The sequence below is a fragment of the Scomber scombrus genome, chromosome 9, assembly GCF_963691925.1.
Source record: "Scomber scombrus chromosome 9, fScoSco1.1, whole genome shotgun sequence".
Classification (NCBI taxonomy): Eukaryota; Metazoa; Chordata; class Actinopteri; order Scombriformes; family Scombridae; genus Scomber; species Scomber scombrus.
In genome coordinates, this window is record NC_084978.1 from 24,052,722 (window position 1) to 24,067,457 (window position 14,736).

Here is a 14,736-nt window from a genome sequence, read left to right on the forward strand (position 1 = left end):
TGCTATGGACCCATCATTTGCAAAATTAATAAAAATGGCAATAGGTAGAATTATAGAATGTAATTGAGTGTATTAACACTCTACAGTCTTCTGTAGAAAAAAACTTGGCACATCACATATTGCTCCTTACTGCCAATAGTATATCCATAGTACACCATGTTAATCCCATGAAATTATATATTGTGGTACAATTATTACCTAGTAGGCTAAATAGTGATTTTTAAAAATAGAAATCAAGCAGAGCAACTATAATTGGAAAAGTGATACACCAAACTAGTGTCTCTGTCTGCATGCTACTTAATATCCAAAAGGTGGTGCTATAATGTTGGTCGTATCTTTCCAGACAGTTTTTATGTACATCCAAGAAGTGTGGTGCTCCCAGTCCCAGTGCGGCACATAAAAAGGTCAGTTCTCTCTTCTCCTACAGGCCAGATGGCCAGCTCACTTGCTGGCGTGCAGCGCTCGGCCCACCAGCATGAAGACCAACCCAGAAACAAGCTCCAGAGGCACGCCAGCTGCCGCCACCATGAATGACAGGCCATAGACCACTGAAACGTGTGCACTGGGACATGCCTCCCCTCTCTCCTGGAGGATGTAGCTTCTCACGTCCACCAGCTCCATCCACAGTACATAGAGCAGCAGGACGAGCAGGAAGAAGCAGGCTGTGGAGTGATATAAGGAGAGTCAGGTAGAGCCTATCATTGCTGTGACTTACTCCATAGGAATGCAGCTCCTACTCATTTTTACTGTTACCACAGTATCAATGTTTACACCTGCTGTTGGTATAGCAACAGTGCTGCAGGGTGACATCTGCTGCTCTGTGTGATGGGTATGTGTTTGTCATGTGACAGGTATGAACAGCTGAAAGCAGCAGCAGTGACTCCAACATGTGTGTGTACATTCACTTATTCCCTCTGACAACATATTTCACACTGCAGACACTATGACTATAAACTCTACACATGCATATAGTATAGTCTATATTTTACCAGCAGCTATGCAGAAGGCCCCTCCCAGCTTGTACAGCTTGTGGCTGATGAACGGGACACCACAGACCAAGAGGAAACCTCCAGTCAGAGCCGAGACCAGCCCGAGGATTATCAGCACAGTCCAGAAGCCCCGAAACACTGCAAGAAACACAAGCAGGCCACCATGAGAGCAGAAGACCAGTCAATGTTTCTGGAGAGAGTGTTTGCATCAAGGTTGCAACTATCATTGAGGACACTGATGTTATGTCCTTAGTTCTTTCTCTGGGAATCTGGGGAGGTTAGCAATCAGGGCGAGTAATGTTCTACAATTAAAGAATACTTCAACATTTTCACTAATAAACACGCTATATGTTTGTTAATCCATACAAAAGCCAAGTTTGAAATATATAAAATATAGGAGAATGCCCCCACCTTTAGACAGAGTCAGGCAAACTGGTTACAGTCTTTGTGTTAAGCTAAGCTAACTAGCTGCTGCCTCATATTTAGCATACACATGAGAGTGGTGTCCATATTTTTAGGCTCACTGGGACTTTGACCCAAGAACTCACTATTTCTAAAAATTTTCTCTGGTTTGCATAATAAATGAATACAAACAACATCTTTGCAGTTCATTTATTCCTTTTCCCAGTAATTTATAGGCTCAATCAGTTGGTGCAATGACCCTTCACGTACTTTGGACTCTAAGCTTATTTTACTGTTACACTCACTGCAAATACGTATGTGCGTGAGGAAGGGATTGTAAAAGAACATACATGTTTGTTTGTTTGTTTGTTTGTTTGTTTGTTTGTTTGTATGTATATGTGTGTGTTTGTGTGTGTGTGTGTGTGTGTGTGTGTGTGTGTGTGTGTGTGTGTGTGTGTGCGTGTGTGTGTGTGTGTGTGTGTGTGTGTGTGTGTGTGTAGACACTGATACATATAAGTGACAAATTAAAGAAGAAATCAACATTAAGTGATTTTGTAAGGAGCTTCAATGCTCATATTCTCCAACTCTGTGTTTGACTATACACTCCAAAATTCCCCATAGGTGTTCAGTTGAGTTGAGATCTGGTGACTGTGAAGGCCACAGCATGTGATTCACCTCATTTTCATATCAAATCATCCAGTGAACCCTCACGCCCTGTATGGAAACATCTGCTTTGATTATATTCCTTGACTAATCTACAGTTTTCCTTTAGTTCATCATCTGCCTGTAAATGTGTGACTGAGAGTATTACCTGCTGTAGCATCATAACTTGGATGAGGCACTTGTCCAAGTGCAACTGGCAGAGGAAAGAGGTAACCATGGATACACACCTTGGGATTCTGGTTGGTTTGCTACAAGGAGAAAGAAAAAGAAAAAGGAAAGTTTAAAAGGTGTTTTATGGCTTAGAGAGAGTCTCAACCCCAAATTGTGGTAAATATAAGAAACACCACAAGATTGAAAATTATCACATCCTATATTGAAATTCATTATTGCTCTCCTCCTGTATATTTTCTGTGAAGTTTCCAAATTATAGGCATTTATCATTCCGGCCCTTGGTAGCATGTCACGCAGACCACACAGCTGAGCCCGAGACATACAACCAAACCGAATAAGCCCCAACGAAAGAATGTTGTTGCCTTAAGAAAAAGTCTGGCATAAGCCCACATACTGAAGAGAGTGGCCAGGACTGCGTGCACTGTGGGGTCCACCTGGAACACACAACGCCAGAAAAAGCCCTCATGGTGGAGGCTGAGAGATGAAGGAGCAACAGTGACCGCCTTCACAGACAGGATCTGAAGAAGAAAAAGAGACACACAAACATCAGTAGACATAGCCTATAAAGAGATGGACAGTCAACGATCAGAAGATGAATGAACATTAATTTCTGTCAGCTTAGTCAACACATGGTTGTGTCAGTTGCTCTGGGTGGCTCTGTACTTCAGTGGTGCCACAGCATCAAATGTGGTTCTGATTATGGCCTGCTGGTCTATGAGGTTTTGAAGGGAAACTTATGAAACACGCATGAATGATACCCTCCACTTGCTTGTCAAAAATATGATTGATGGTGCAGAATAACACACAGCAACTTTAATCATCCTCTTTTATTGGAAATGAAAGACTCTGTTGTGCTGCGATGTTAGGGAGGGGTATACTGGGGGATTCGGTTTTATAAATATATCCCTTACTTTGAGTGAACTCTCTCACAAATGTGGCATGGAAGAATATGGTGGAAAATTAAAGGGGCAGTTGGTCGATTGTCATGGGGAGAACTGCTGATCCTGTGAAAACACAACTTTTAGCAATATGCCAGCAGCATGGCTGTAAGGATTGCAATGTCGGTCTGTCAGTCGACTGTCTAGACTGCAATATCTCAATAACTAGTGGATGGATTGGCATCAAACTTGATCCCTGGAGGACGAATTTTGGTATTACTTAACTTTTCATATAATAATCAGGTCAAAACCTGTCCAATAATTTGGTTTAAACTAAAAACATTCAGCCTCAGTTGTACTTTTGTATTAGCCAATGTTAACATGCAACTCACAAAGGTTAGTCTTGTTAACAGAAAAACTGCATTATAAGCCGAGGCTGTGAAACTCTGAAAGACGTTTGCATTTATTAGACCCAGTGTAATGAAAAGATGGTATTGGCTGCATTGGGGGATGTGTAGGATCCAGTGTTTCTTGACCCTTACTAAAAGTCACAAAACTCAGGCTAAAAGTCAAGATCTCTTGGCTCATTTGTTTAAATCTATATTTTCTTTCCCCCCATAATGCCCAACTTTATGGAGTTGCACAACTAAATATCTTTAGTACAGCTTTAAATCTCCTATATCCTATGTTGGTATTGCGTCACCACTGTCCACAGACCACACTGGTCTTTTTGTGGTAGTGGTCATATGTGATGTTTTTATGATTAAAATAAACACTGCTTGGACTTTTATTGTGTAGTACATTGCTCACCTATCAGTTCTAGCTGCCTGTAATACGGTTTGCATTTATGTATTTGTGTAAGTTTGCTTGTATGTGCACACAATCATGAGCTTCTCTATGACTATAAACATAAATCACACACACACATGTATCTGTCCTACCTCAGTTCCATTGGCATCTTTATTCCCTGTCGGTGTTGTTTGTGTCGACCATGTATATGGTCCACAGTCTTCACTGGCCAAGAGCCAGTAGTCTGTCCCAAAGGCCAGAAAGAAACACAGGGTCCCTAATACCCCAAATATACCACCAGCCAAAGCTGCAGCTCCCACCTTCATAACTCCAGGCCGCTGTGCTATTCTCTTTAACCTTCAAACTTCAGATCAGTGAGTTCCTTGTTAGTGTCCACTCTGCAGCCCACTGCCCAACTCCAGTCCTAAAGAAAACAGTCTGACTATCCCAGACACTCCCTGGCATGCTGGGAGCTGCGGGGGAAAGAAGCTACAGTAACCCAGTAGGTTATGCGCGGGGGGCATGGGTTATTTTAGGAAGCAGTAAGTCTGTCCTTGTCAAATTACTGTGAGTGTGCTGTGCAACAAGGATTGGTTTGTGTGTGTACTTATGATGTGGAGTATAAGCATTTAAGACTGCAAGGTATTTCTAACGTAGGTGTTACTGTTGGAGTGCCACTTTGAAAATGAATTAGACAGAAGACGCAAATGACCCCCAAACCTCCACCATGTGTCTGAAGAGCAGTTCAGGAGTTGAAAAGAGGACAGATTTATTGTGTCTTGCAAACACTCAATATGATGAAACCAGAACATGGATTATTTAATTAATTTTTTATTATTTTATTTTGAGGGAAAAAACCTTGTATCAACCCAGTCTTGCACCCCACAACTCTATGGCTAAATTAATTTGAGGTACGATTCCCTTTTGAATCGACTGAATACACAGAATTCAATCATCTCTTTCTGTCCTTGTTATTATCTTTATTGTTGCTTCTCATTCTCCAAAACAAAGCTGAGCTGTTTCTTCTGGGCTCTTGCCATACGTGCCTGGTGTTGTGGGCAGACCTGGTCTCCTCTGGCAGTTGGGGCTTTTGGATCTACTGACCCACTCTGAGCTGCGGAGTCCTGGAGGACGGGCCTCGGGCTTATGGAGCACACTAACAAGACAGGAGAGGCTACAGTGAGCTCGGGAGCCACAGATAGTTTTCAAGGGCAAAGGTCGAGAGAGAGAGAGAGAGAGAGAGAGAGAGAGAGAGAGAGAGAGAGAGAGAGAGAGAGAGAGAGAGAGAGAGAGAGAGAGAGAGAGAGAGAGAGAGAGAGAGAGAGAGAGAGAGAGAGAGAGAGAGACGGGGGACACCTGATGAGGAAAGTAACTGTAAACCAGGTCACGAAAAGTTAAGATCACTACACTAGTTAGACACTGGGTGACACTGTAGAGAGGGTAGCTGCTGCTTAACGGTAAAAGAGTAACTCAGATAAAACGGTAAAAACATGATATAATCTTATTAAATCAGAACTACAACAGTGTGCACTTTGCTGTGTGTGTGATTAAGAGGCAGGGTCACTGAAACTTGCCAATTCCTGAAGTTGATTTGACATTCATGGCAAGCCAACCCAGACAATACCTCTAGATCCCTGGAATGAAGAACCCACAGCCAAGAACTGACAACATTACCCCTCTCAGTAGGGTAAAAGTAGGGTAAACATCATGGACTGCACAAGGCCAGCACCATACTTACACTCAACTCCCAGCACCACTTGCAAAACCCTGAATTCTAGACCATGACTTTGCTCCTTTCTGACTTGATTTGGAAAAGACACTTACTGTCTTCATTCTTCTTCGAACACATTCCCTGTGCCTGTGCAAAGACTGAGTAGTAACCACTGGTTTAAGTAAACAGACTGAGTATTCATATTATTAATATAGTGTATTATTGTGCCTTGGTTACAGTGATTTTGTTATTGCTGATACAGTGAGTAGTCAACTATCGTAATGTTGTATTGACATGTAAAGGGTAAATATGGAAATGGGTGTGGTGTTAATATTGTTACCAACCTTATTTTGGATCCAATATTGAGAATTGAGAATTAATTAAATTAGGGTCCACCCAGTCAGACAGAAATTGAAAAGAACTAAGTGATTCAATACCAAAGAAGGGAAAAAAAGGAATGAGTTTTAACTTTGTGAAATTTTAACTAAACATTGAACCTATGACCATTTATTTTATTTGGTTTAAGCTGCAGTGTGGGACCTTTGTCTCCCCCTTCTGGAATTGTGAGTGATTACAAAAACACTGTCGACACTGTGGCACCTGCACACATGTGATCCCCCCAACTCCCCTGTCCTGTCCACAGAGGCAAGAGCGGAGGGGCAAGAAACATGATGGAGTCATCAAATTAGGTAATTATCTATTTGTAGCCTATTTTTCGCCACATAAAGTTGTCTGAGCTACAGAGAGATTTATCTGGCATTGATAGACTTAATCAGCATTGTGTGAACTCATTTGGACAGGGTTTGAATGTAAGAAATGTTCATATATATGTAAAGGTTCTGCACTTCAGGGTTAATTTTCATAAATATAAGGCACCAGTTCATAGTTTCTTGTCTTGTGTGGTCATTGAATATCGCAAATACTAACTCAAATCATTAATTTACTGAATTACCTCCACCACCAGTTTAGTAGCCATGTGCTACATAATACTTCCCTATATTCTTATGAGGGCTCTGATGAGAATTAAAAGAAAAGAAAGAGACACAAAAGTTTGCATTGACATTGCATTGAACTCGATGTAATCTATTTCCAAAACTGCATTTTTCCTTTAATATATAATTTTCATATACTGTGTATTGAATTGTTCATAATTTTACCTGTGTGAGACCTGCTGAGTCCTGTCCTCACTCTGTGTGATCCATGGAACTCCCCACCCTCCCCCTGTGACAAAGGAGATACACAGTAAAATATGAAACATGTGTTTAACAAGTTATTTCAAGTAATTGCTCAAGTAAATAATGAATGAACGTTTGTTTTGCTTTACTCAAAATAGTGATACTGTTCTGAAATATCCCCCCACCCACCCACCTTCACACAGTAATATTGATGGTGGAGTATTGATGTTCAGGGATCTTCTAAATTAAAATATAATATGAATAATATTTACTTATTGAATATTGAATACGGCTGGAGCAATGTACTACAAGCATTGCCTGGTGAATTTCACTTTGACATTTTCCTTTCAACCTTCAAGTACTTCAAATGGAATGATCTCACCTCATTTGCTGAAATTTCACTAGCTATGAGAAAAATATTAAACTGAAAAAATGTGTTAAATGAATGTCTATCTGTGTGCTTACAGGTCCAATACCTGTGGCCAGTGTGTGATTGTATTATATGTGTGTCTTTCTCCCAGACTCTGGTGTCTGTAAAGGGGCCTCCTGGGTCTCTCCATGGTGGCGTCCTGGTGGAGAGTGTGTCTACTGTAAGCCGGCGTCTGCTGGAGTGACAATATAGGCATAAAAATGGGCAGATGATTACACTCATTATGAGCTTTATATCAACCAAAAAAGCTTGAAATTTACCTTATTGTTGAAGTTGTGAAGGTTTCTGGAGAGGATACGTCTGATACTGTCCATCTCCTCTGGCAGGAGAGGACGGCTGTGGGAGCGGGGGTCTACTCTAAAAGTGCAGGCATATTCACATTTATTTAGCCAAAACCAAGCCAATAGATTAAGTGATGATGATGACATATTCTACATGTACCAAACACTAACCAAACACAAGCATAGATTACGTAGAAAGAGGATTTCTCACAGTGGTGGTGCCTCCTCATCTCCTCTCTGCTCCCTTCTCTCAAGCTCCTGGTAAACTCTGAGGATGCTGGAGCGAGCCTGGTGATCTTCACGGATCAGGAAACGCCGCAGGTACTTCTTATTGAACTGCTCAAACCTCACAGAAAACAAACATACAGGCACATGAGATTCACTGAAGGCACCAGCTCACATTATTAGTCCTGAATGTGGACATCATGAGGAACTTTTGCATGTGGTATTTGCTGCCATCTACTGGTCAGCTCAGGGTCTATATTTTTAGAATCATGTTTTACAAGGGAAGGTGAAGCACATTTACAGTAAGTAAAACACAAGAAACAAACTTGTCTTTCCAGTAGTGCTGTCCCCAGTAGCCAACAACATCCTCAATCCCTGCCAGAAGATGATCTATAAGCTGAGAAGAGACAACAAAATCAGTTGTATATCACTATCAGTAAAGATATCAATATGTAATTCATATATCATATAATGCATTCCTTTTTGTAATAGTGTGGTCCCAAAAAAATGTTTAAACAAGCTATGTTACAAAGCTATGTTATAAATAAAAGATACATAATAATCCTCTAGAGGTATGTTTCACTGCAATGAATGACACAGCAGACACATGAAGTATTTTGGTGTGTATGTTCACCTCACCCAATGGAAAAGTACACTAATTACACACACTGGTCACGTCTCACCCTGCTGTGGATTTCCTCACTGACAGTAGGCAGAGCTCTCTTCTTCCTCTTCACATCCAGCAGCTCTACTAGAGGCTTTATGGTCATCCCCTAGAAAGCAAACAAAACCCAACTCATTAAATACAGTATTACCAAGAAAGTACTCCATTAAACCAAACAAAGGCATCACAAACAAGAAAAACTCTTCTTCTACCTGCACAAACACAGTGAAGAGGATGACTACAATGGTTGTTGTGATGAAGAGTCTTTTTTTAGGGAAGTCATCAATCAGGAAGACCAGGGAGAAACAGATTGCCCCTCTCAGGCCACCGTAGGCAATGATGAACTGGTCTCGAAAAGTAACAACGTTCCTCCGCAGCTTGTTCACCACAGCAGTCAGCAATAAAACACCTTGAGAGAAGGTGAAATGTGGTGAGACCTTTAATATGTCATCATTTAAGGACAGGTTCATGTTTTTTCAAGTCTGTCTACTGAAGTGCCAATATGTGCATGGAAATAGGTCTTGGTCGCTGTAAGAATTCCTGCTCTACATACTGTCCCTGAAGCTATTCCACTGAAACATGACTATTCGGTAAGAGATGAGGAGCAAAATCCACAGACCTCGTTCTGAGTAAATATGCCTTCCAAAGTTCAGCTAAAGCTAAAATGAAGCTTCTGCAGTCTGAGTTACCTAAATGAAGTCAATAGATTCCAAAGTTACAGTTTCATATGAAATTTCCTCTTTTTGTTTCCCGAATGTACCTTACCAAGCTGCAGCAGAGGGATACAGTCTATTAATCACATGTAGGGATACAGTCTATTAATCACATGTAGTTTTGTTCGTGGAATCAACTTTCTATTCACATAGTGTGTTTATTTACTATTTTTCAATCAATGGGGATGGTGCAGATTAAGATTCTCTTAATAGAAGTCTCTGGAACATAGTTTTCCCATGCTTGTTTCTTTCAGAACACACCAGATAAGCTCAGATGCAAACTATATTCCATGTACTAGACACAGAGGTGGAGGACAACAAGAACTGCTGGAGATCAGCTCTGTGAGGTCACGAACACACAAAAATTTAAAAGAAAGACTGCAAAAATATCCCAACTAGTAAATCTACAAAAGAAAACAGCTCAAGTTTACTCTGAACAAGTCTTGAGCACCAAAAAGCAGGTAATGACAAGAAACTTACAAAATGTATCCTTCCGCCACAGCACAACAAGGTATTTCATTCCACAGAAACAAAAGGAGGGAATTGTGCACTAAAGAGACTTTTTTTATTTTTATCGCATGGTTGAATATCTTCAAGGCCAATATTGGCTTGTCTGTATTGTGTAAAGAAAGACCTAAAAAACCTGAAACTGCATTGGTTTTGGTGTAATGATGTTGTGGTGTAGGTGAGTTTGGTTAGTTAAGTTCAGGAAAGATCTTTGAAGCTACAGTACCTGTGGCCCTCCAGATGAGGCAGAGCAGCAGTGTAGAGCAGACAAAGGGCCAGCTCCACATATGGACATCCTGTATGGTGGACACACCCAGGAAGATGAAAATTAAGGTTTCACTCACGCTGCTCCACATCTTCAGGAAGTACTGGATGCTGGTGTTGCTGCGCTCTGACACGTTAGCCTCCACATACTGCTTCATGGTCACGGCACAGGTCACGATGCTGCAGGGAAAAAATAACAATCGTAATAAGATTTTACTGAGGAAAACATATAGAATGGAAGTCTTTGTGTTGATATTCAGCATTACTCACGCCATGATACCAGAGAGGTGAAGCATTTCTGAGGTCAGGTAGGACAAGTAGGAATAGAGGAAGACAAAGAGTGGGGCGATGACCTGTGCTCTCGACGTGAACCGTGAGGTGAGGGCCGCCAACAGGCCAAAGAAGAGGCCAACGAACAGGCCACCGAGGCCCACCACCAGCACCCTGCACCCACCCAGCAACACATCTACCCCTGTCACTGAAGGCAAGCGGAGGAAGGATTCAAACAGCTTGTAGAGCACCTGAGAGGAAGAAAAGTGTTTTATGTAGACTATTAAATATTCATTATTTCATCATAAGCCCGTAGGTCAACCTCTACCCTCACCACAGTGACAGCATCGTTGAGCAGCGACTCTCCAAACACCAAGATATGCAGCTGCTCATTCACATGCATCTCCTGGAAGACGGAGAGCACGGCCACAGGGTCGACAGCAGCGATCAGAGAGCCGAACAGCAGGCAGTGCAGCAGAGAGACGTCTCCCAGAGAGCTCTGGGCCAGCAGACACACACCATACAGAGACAGGCCAATGCCCAGCACGTTCCACAAGGTTCCCAGCACTGCATACCTGGAGAGAGAATCAGTAGTTTTACTGATTATACTGATGTGCAAATCACTCAAGATTGATGAAATTTCACCAGTATAACCCTTTAGTAAAGTGAAAGCATGAAAGTAGTAGTTTGACAAAAAATCCATTTACTGCTGTTTTTGTTTTTTGGAAGCTTTTAACCACACCAGTAGATAAAGACTGTGATTAAAAGCTCTGGAAAAAGCAAGGGAATGGACTTGAGTTGTCAAAACACACAGGGAAATTGTAGATGTGTCTTTTTATATACATTTCAACATACATTTCCCTGTGATGCAGACATATTGGCACCTTTAAAAACTTAAGGATAGTGACTTGATTTAAAGATACATAAAATACATGAAATAAGACATACAAATCCTCAGCTTGGAAAAATAAATTGTGTCAGAGATGTTTTTTTCCGCAAAAAATGTTCAGCTATCTTGTTAAAATTTCTTAATATAACTTCTCCATCTCCAATGTTAAAAATCCAGATTCTATGAATATGCCAATATTGTTTATTTCAACAGTTGTAGCTGCTGTACACAAGATGTCTCCTACTTCACTGTAAAGTTCATTCTCAGTGTTTGTACACTGGAGGCTTCAAGTTTCCACATCACACTTGTGTAAGTTATATACTGGCCCTTGAATAGCTCCAAACTAGTTGTGATGTTAAATATTCATATTCGTACGTACAATATTCATATTCGTACGTACATGTCTTAAACTCAGACTTTTGGTGAGCAAAGAAAAACTTTTAGCAGATGAACATGAAAACAAACTGTACAGTGAAGCTCTAAAAAACACAAAGGAACAAGAAGAAAAACACATTTTTGAGTGGAGGAGGACTCTAAAATTAACATTTGTAGACAAAAATTAGTAAAAACTGGGATACTTTGTCCTACAAAAGAAAAATAAAACATTTAGTATATTTAACACACACACACACACACACACACACACACACACACACACACACACACACACACACACACACACACACACACACAAACACACACACACACACACACACACACATTTAAAATCAAATCATGATCGTGCACCAACCAGAGGATGGTACCCAGGTTTTCAAAGAACAACTTCCCTGGCAGGAAGTATCCTGCATCCAGGACGATAGGTGGGAGGAGAAAAAGGAAGAAAGCATCAGCACTGAGAGTCGGGGGAGCAGAGTGACGGACGCCATAGATCACCCCTCCCACCAGGAGGCCCACCATGATGAGAAGACAGCTCTCTGGGACGACCGCTGGGACTCGACCAGACCAGTGGAAACCTGATGGATATAAACACAGAGAGTGTAAGTGAAAGAAGGGCATTGTGCTGATTGTTGTCAACAGTTTTTTGACTGTTTTCTGTTTTGTTTTTAGTCAATCACTGTGACTGAATGCTCAAAAATGAAGGTAAACCAACAACTCATACACATCATATATGCACACAAACAGTTGGGTCGTAATGGGATATTTTTGTGTGTTTATTTATACTAAATATTAAGAGGAAGTCAAAATATTTTCCCGATTACATGACTTATGAATTGGAATACCTTTAAAGGTAAAAAAGGCCATGAATAAAGGCTTGTTTGTGTACAGGATTGTTTATGTGAAATAAACATCATAATCATTGGCTAATAACTTGGAATATGTTACAGATACACAGGTTGATCAACTTTTATTTAATATTTCCAATCATGAATACATCCCATACTTTATTTTTCCCAGTGAAACCACTAACAACATCTAACCACCTCTAATCAAAAGTTGGCTTTTCATGTACGAGCAGCTGAGGCTCACCCAGCTTGGCCAGCGAGGCCAGCATGATCCACAGCACGATCTCAAAGGGGGCCTGCACATGGTGGTAGTCCACACTGAAAACCCTCAGCGCCATGGGCAGATCCACAGACAGGCTGCCATCGCTGCTGTTGAAGCCCAGCGAGGGGGGCAGGTTGTGGGGCTGAGGGCGCTCAGCAAGGGGGGTCAGGCCCAAACATCCCAACATGCAGGCAGAGATCAACAGAGAGGGAGTCCACAGAGCAGCCATCCTGCAGCCATGCTGGGACAACAGGAGAGAGAGACAGAGAGATAATAGGACAGGGTGTTATGGAGATAGGGGGAGGGCGAGAGGCACACACACACACACACACACTTATACACAGACACATGCACACACACACACACACACACACACACACACACAAAACAACCTGACCACAACTCATGCAGCCCCTAATGTGCACAGGAATCCCTGAGCTAGCAAGATTCGTAGTGGAATCTAGCATTTGATGGTAAGGTTTCCATCTGTACAGATAGTTTGAACTAGTAATTATTTTCATTATGGATTACAAAAGTGGCTTCATTTAATGATTTGTTTTGTCAAATAATCAATCCAAAACCTAAACATATTCAATTCATTATCATGTAAGACCAGCAAACTCTCACATTAGAGAACCTGGGACCATCAAATGTTTGGCTTTTTTCTTCTTCAAAGATGACATAAACGATTAACTGATTATCAAATTAGCTGCTAATTAGTTTTGTTTCAGTTGACTAATCAATTCCCAAAATAATAGAAATATCTTCTCCTGTGGCAACAAGAAGATTTATTTTAATCTGCAGCCAAGATTGATTGTCCTTATCCAAAATCTGTTTTGTTCTTTTAATTATTATTAATTTTGAATGAAACAATAACCAGCCATATTGAAAATGGACATGTTTTCTGGAATACCACAATTCACAAAACCCCTGGATTTCACCTGAACTATAAATCAGAGAGTTAATGTTTTATGAGTTTAAAAGACAGAAATATTATGAATAAGATTATCATAACAGAAAACTTGAGCTTGATAATGAAAGAATACAATTACATGGTTTGGTTTCTTCCCATAAAATGATAGAATGTTGATACATTTTTAATTAAAAAAAAAAGTGTTCAATAAATAACTCGATTAATTGTAAGTGAATTATGTGTTTATTAAAACTTCATAAATGTGTAATAAGAAATGACTGAGGCATTTGGGGAATGCCAAGTTGCGAAAAATCTATTTGGCTGGTGTTTATTCTCCTGCATGTTGGCAAATGAGCTTCAGAGCATCTGAAACCTTTAATAAACCTTCTATTAAGTGTGCATTATTCAAGAGTGATACCCTTGGCTTGTTGCTGGTACATCTTCTCTGATCAAGATTACTAACAAACTGAAGTTATGTGTTTAGTGTGTAAAAACAAAATGTACTTTCCTTTTTCATGGCAGACATTTTGACATGTCATAAAAAGTCACAGGTGTGATTCATAACTCTGTATTCAGTTCAGATGGGGCAGTTCAAAGTGTGCAAGCTGGTTAAAAACAAAGCCTTTGTTAATGGCATTACTAACACCTGTGTCTTTCCTTCTATGACAACATCCCACTCTCCTGTTATATGTTGCACCTTTTCTCTTCCACCTGAGCAGAAGTCTTATCAGCCAGAATAACTGAAAACAGCTCAGAGTAGGCAGGACCACGCCTTTGATTAGAATGATAAAGTTAAGTACAGAGAAGTCAGGGAGATGTCAGTCAAGCATAGTCTGTACCTGCTTACACAATCCTGAGGTTTAATCAGGCAACACAAGTGAAAACACCTGTGAGGTCGGCATTGTTGGCCTTTTAATACAAATAGTGATATAGTGTTATCAAAGTAATGTAGCGTCACTTTTTACACTACATGGACATTATCATGTTATTACAGCTACATTTAACAGCATGAGAATAAAAAAGTTGTTTTATGATCATGAAACAGTGATCAGATTTCCTAAAGGCTGAATGTATTAGTTCATGTTAGTGGATCACCATTACCTTCTCTGTGATGCTTTAAGATGTCCAGCTGTGAGGATCAACGCTTCTCATGTTACAAATCAAATATAAGCAGGTAGATACTTCATAACTCTTCAGGCTATTGGTCAGTCCAGGTGGACATCAATGTGACCTGCAGGTGCCTTTAAAGGGTAAGGCTGCGGACTTTCTATATTATTCTAATTGTAAACAAATCTC

At 40.6% G+C, this 14,736-nt stretch overlaps 2 protein-coding genes across 2 annotated transcripts; both read right to left on the reverse strand.

Moving 5' to 3' along the window:
* Window positions 1-286: 286 nt before the first annotated feature.
* Window positions 287-4,279, reverse strand: LOC133985710 (transmembrane protein 182-like). Its single transcript, XM_062425383.1, is given in 6 exon segments — window positions 287-662; window positions 990-1,127; window positions 2,203-2,284; window positions 2,286-2,302; window positions 2,620-2,743; window positions 4,045-4,279. Coding segments are annotated over 6 exon segments (756 nt in total). The 5' UTR covers window positions 4,219-4,279; the 3' UTR covers window positions 287-441.
* A 593-nt stretch (window positions 4,280-4,872) lies between these two features.
* Window positions 4,873-12,756, reverse strand: LOC133986348 (sodium/hydrogen exchanger 2-like). The gene is made up of 13 exons (XM_062426175.1): window positions 12,510-12,756; window positions 11,773-11,995; window positions 10,467-10,707; window positions 10,133-10,383; window positions 9,825-10,042; window positions 8,591-8,787; window positions 8,398-8,487; window positions 8,041-8,111; window positions 7,701-7,835; window positions 7,469-7,565; window positions 7,255-7,383; window positions 6,761-6,824; window positions 4,873-5,048 (listed from the first exon to the last, which is right to left on the reverse strand). Exons 1-13 carry the CDS (start codon window positions 12,754-12,756, stop codon window positions 4,873-4,875), a joined length of 2,139 nt encoding a protein of 712 aa, XP_062282159.1.
* Window positions 12,757-14,736: the final 1,980 nt, after the last annotated feature.

What these genes read in the sequence shown, in the direction of transcription:
- LOC133986348 (XM_062426175.1), bottom strand. Translation starts at nt 12,756, where the DNA reads ATGGCTGCTCTGTGGACTCCCTCTCTGTTGATCTCTGCCTGCATGTTG. An exon ending in TCTTCACTGTGTTTGTGCAG is followed by an intron (nt 8,488 to 8,590) that starts GTAGAAGAAGAG and finishes TTTGCTTTCTAG; the next exon opens with GGGATGACCATAAAGCCTCT. An exon ending in CAATCACACACTGGCCACAG is followed by an intron (nt 6,825 to 7,254) that starts GTATTGGACCTG and finishes CCTTTGTCACAG; the next exon opens with GGGGAGGGTGGGGAGTTCCA.